Here is a 4,628-nt window from a genome sequence, read left to right on the forward strand (position 1 = left end):
AGGCCTTGTTCCTCCGTCAATGACCTCTGGTGAAGCCATTATTTTCTGCATTAATGATGAGTAGCAGCCAGCGATGAGAGAGATGGACTTAGTCCTGAGGCACAGTAGCACCGATTATGGGCAACAACAATGCCAGCAAAAAGAAAGACGGAAAACTCTTCCCACAAGCAGTTCAAACGACTCGGAGTCTTAGCGAAGAATAAGCTGCATTTGCCTTATTGGCAAGATGAATTAGATAACCTAGAGGATTACCCAGAATGCACTATACCTATAGCTTTTCGTTTGGCTAATTTAGCGTCTCTCTGTCCACAATATGAACACCCCCCCAAAAAAACTAATGGCCGCTACAGCCAAGTAATATTAAAATCCAACTGGAAATGCATTAGTGAGAGCAATTAGCGTATGGATGAAATGGCTGAGAGTGAGTTACACAAAACCCATTATGTCCTACAATTTATTAACTTATTACATGGGAAAAGATATCAGAGCACTAATTGATCTCGGACATCAGCAGAAACACCAACCTGTAAAGACTCACAAACAAGACAAAGTGCAATTGCTCTAGTCAAGGCAGCCAGGGCACCCACTCAGGAAATCCTGGCTTGGGGAGATGACTCTAAATGAAGGACTTTACCATTCACCATTATGTCTTTGGTAAGAGTCAGAGGGAACCCCCGGGGCTCTTCAGCACAGCACGGTACAACTTTTCAAAGGGCTCCAGATTAAAGTCACTGAAAGTTCCCACTGGGGTCTGAGGCCAGGATCCCATTAAGCAGCCCTACCACACCGCCGGCCATAATTGTGTCGTTGAGAATTCAGAGCAGTGGTTGCTTGATAAGCGAATTTAGGGAGAAATAAAAAAGGAGAGGCAAAAAAGGGGGTCTCGTTGGGCCACCATTAGACACTTCATTCGTTCATCACTAATTCGTTTTAAATGACTGAGGGAAAGGTGAGCACTTTATAAAGCAATCCAAGCTTCCAGCAACTCCCCACCTCCTTCCATTTTCAGGTCTGTGCAACAGAATGCTGATAAATGAAAAACGTTACACTTTATAGCCACACGCTTCACTTCTGCTGGTGGCGTTTTTAAACTGTAGTTATCTTTATCACACTACTTGCGTTGCAGTAGAATAATCAATAAAGAGAGTGAGGAAATCTTGTGCTCTTTTTCCAAGCCTCATCTTGAAGAAACCAGTCTGTGTTACTAGGAGTGTCACTACTAATAATTTCAGTCATTTTTATACAATGGCTGTATTTCGTAGAGCAAGCTGGTATAATGGAGTGAAACAACTTTTATAATAAATCATACAAACAACTCTGCTTTTATTGAGTATTTTGTTTCATTAAGGTTCTGAGTATCACATACAGTTTATTTTAACACCGGGGAGTTATTAGAATTGTTTACTGAATGATAAAAAAAAATGTGACCATAGTTTAAGATCTGAACCCTAACCTGAGATCTACGACTGTGTGTTTTCGCAATAGTCAGCTCAACAGTTGGATGTATAATTCTGAAGGTCTTTACAACTGGTATAGCATCTACACAATAAGTGAAAATCACAAGTTATGAGTCAGTTCTTTACAATGAAATAAATGAATAAACCTTCTGAAACCTGCTAATATTTGGAACTTAAGTATGATATCATCATCATCATCCAAGTGCAATAAGGACAAGATTTTATACAACTGCTTTATGTGGATTTTTTCTGCTTTTTCTTCTCTGCTTCTTCTTCTTTTTCCTTTTCAATCTCAGCCACCAGGGTCTCAATTTCCTTGGATTCCAAAATCTGCAAAGAACAAAATGCAAACCCATTAGCACTTTAGTGAACTAGTAGAAAAAATAAAGTAACATTTGCCTTGTTAATTACCTTCAGTGGCTGATTTCGTCTGATAACAGCAAGTTCAATATTTTTCCCTCCTGACTGGACAACCTGTGACCAGCAAACAAAAAATAAAGTGAATACTGTGACCAATTCAGGACACATTTACTACGCCTGCTAAGACCACCCACACACACACCCACACCCACACACACACACACACACCATTGGAAAGCTATATAGAAGTTATAGTTTATTTGGCAGCAGTTTGTGCTCTTTGATGAAACCACGACTGTTTAATTTCACATCATAGAAGATGTAAATACACTGAGTTCAACATATATGGAAATGCAGAAACTAATCGTAACCTTACCTCAAGCAAAGCTTTGATGGCCAACTTGATTGCCTCATTGTCCCCAGCAATGGCTTCTTCTGTGTAATTCTTCTCCAAGAACTCTCTCACAGTTTTTGCGCTACGGCCGATTGCATTTGCCTGTTTTGTTGTTTTTCAAAAATACATTTTTTAAAAGTCATTTTCATACTTGTACAAGAAACCTTTTGGACACAGAAATCCTACTGACCTTCCAGGCATGGTACGTTCCTGACGGGTCCGTCTGATACAGCCTGGGAGTTCCATCGTAGTCAAAGCCAACAATTAATGCAGAGATGCCAAACGGCCTGCGACCATTGCTTTGAGTATAGCGCTACAAATACATTTAAAAAAATAAAAATTAAAAAAAAAATTTGACAGGTTATTCATGACTCTGTACTGAAAATGAAACGGCTAGCAACCATGGTGCAGTGCACAAATGCCTACTGAAAGGAATAGCTAACACATGCCTTTTTGAAGGTGTTAACAGTAAACGACTGCTCAGATGCTTCCATACCTGTTTCAGTGTAGCTATGTAGCGTGTGATGTATTCCACTGTGACTGGGTCCTCAACTGTTAGCCTGTGGCTCTGGCACTCAACACGAGCTCTGTTTATCACAATACGAGCATCTGCGGTCAAACCTATAAAACAATGAATGAGGCCATTTAACACATTACAAAGCTAAAACAAAAATATAAAAGCCAAGTACTAACACATGACACAGCTGTCTTCTACTATGCCATGTTAAATAATGAACACATTATTCAGTTATGGAAAGAAAAGTATTATCTGGGATACCTGCAAATGCCATGCAGACGTGCTCATCCAGTGCGCATATCTTGCGGACAGTCCTTTCCTCCTGTAACTTTGCAACAGATTTCTTCTCCACACCAAGGACAACAATGTCTTTACCTCTGATTCCCACCTGCATATATAAAAAAAGAAAAAAAGAAAACATTAATATTAATTTTCTCCCACAGGCTAGCAGTTGACGTGAGTAAATAGTATACAGCAAATATTCAGATTCCCAAATAAATCTACAAAGCGGATACCTCTGCATGTTTGATTTGGCAGAGTTTTAAGCTGCAAGGCTCCAAATAAGTTTATGTGTCCAGGTGTAAATGAAAAATTCCCCAATAAGTTGACTAAAGAAAGTAAGTACACAATGCAAAGTATATCAGAGGGACAGCTCAGGTTGAGGTTGAGGAGAGATAGTGAATACAGTGAACAAGGGAGCTGACTATGGAGCTGCCAGGCAGGAGCAAATGAGGAAGAGCAAAAAGAAGATACATAAATGTAATGAAGGTGGACATGCAGAGGGTTGGCATGACAGAAGAGGATTCTTGGGATAGGGTGAGACAAAGGCAGATGATCTGCTGTGTTGACCCCTAAAGGGAGCAGCCAAAAGAGGAATTAGAAGAGAGTGATGACATTTTTCAGTTACAACCTCAGTAAAACCCAATTAAAAACTCTGCTCAGGTCACAGGTGTTTGGTTTTTTTATTTTTATGTGAGGTTTTTTCTGTGGTCCACCTGTCCAAAAAGGAGCCCTCTACAAAGTAATCAGTTATCATAGCCAAATTTACTCAACAACCCTGATTAGGACTTATTTAAGATTACTCCCAAACACTCTAAAGTTAGAATTTTTTTTTTTTTTTGCATTTATTTTCATATAATAAATATAAACCGTTTGGTTTAGCCTTCATCGTTTCTCAGTGTCCTTTCTAAGCCACTATTATGACAGATGTTACCTGTAACCAGGGGAGCTGCGACTTAGTAGCTTTGTGAGTTTATAACCTTTGTCACTAAACCTTAACATAACTACCATTAGTTATGAGGCTACTACAGTGGCTTTTCGGTGATTTAGAGGGAGATATAATATGCTGAGTAAAATTCAACTTTCCAGACCAGGTAATAATCAATCATGGGTACTTGCAAACTCCTGTCAGTTAGTACCAACACAACGAAAATGAAAGTTAAGTGAAGAGTGACACAGCGACAAAATGCTAGCTAACGCTGACTGCTTTTTGTTTGCCATTTCCGGCATTAAAAATATGTATTACACATTAGCACGCCAACAAGCTCGTAAAATTGCAACAAAGCCTTTGTCCATAACAGAAGGTGTTAAGAAAGAAAACTGCTAAACACATAAAGGAAACCGCTAGCCGCGCGTTGATCGGCTAATCTAGCGTCACCCATGTTGCTATCGTTAGCTTTAGCATTAGTTTCATTTAAAGACTTACCGCTGTAGAACCTTTCTTTACAGCTTCCTGTGCATACTCCACTTGAAACAGATGACCATCGGGAGAAAAGACAGTAATAGCTCTGTCATATCTTGCCGCCATTGCACCGCAAGACGCGTATTATAGCAATAAACTGGAGAAAAGGCTACCAAATGATTCAGCTTGTTAGCAACAAGCGATTCACTCCGTGTGTTG

At 39.6% G+C, this 4,628-nt stretch overlaps 1 protein-coding gene across 1 annotated transcript; it reads right to left on the reverse strand.

The window, feature by feature from the left end:
• Positions 1 to 1,321: 1,321 nt before the first annotated feature.
• Positions 1,322 to 4,628, reverse strand: psma8 (proteasome 20S subunit alpha 8). Its single transcript, XM_085376960.1, has 7 exons — positions 4,434 to 4,628; positions 2,990 to 3,116; positions 2,708 to 2,832; positions 2,402 to 2,524; positions 2,194 to 2,313; positions 1,869 to 1,931; positions 1,322 to 1,787 (listed from the first exon to the last, which is right to left on the reverse strand). The coding sequence occupies exons 1-7, from the start codon at positions 4,533 to 4,535 to the stop codon at positions 1,692 to 1,694; spliced, it is 756 nt and encodes a 251-aa protein (XP_085233086.1). The 5' UTR covers positions 4,536 to 4,628; the 3' UTR covers positions 1,322 to 1,691.

This window comes from Diplotaxodon limnothrissa, linkage group LG18 (assembly GCF_057381915.1).
Source record: "Diplotaxodon limnothrissa isolate DT_005_m linkage group LG18, D_limnothrissa_male_GT1.1, whole genome shotgun sequence".
NCBI classification, from domain to species: Eukaryota; Metazoa; Chordata; class Actinopteri; order Cichliformes; family Cichlidae; genus Diplotaxodon; species Diplotaxodon limnothrissa.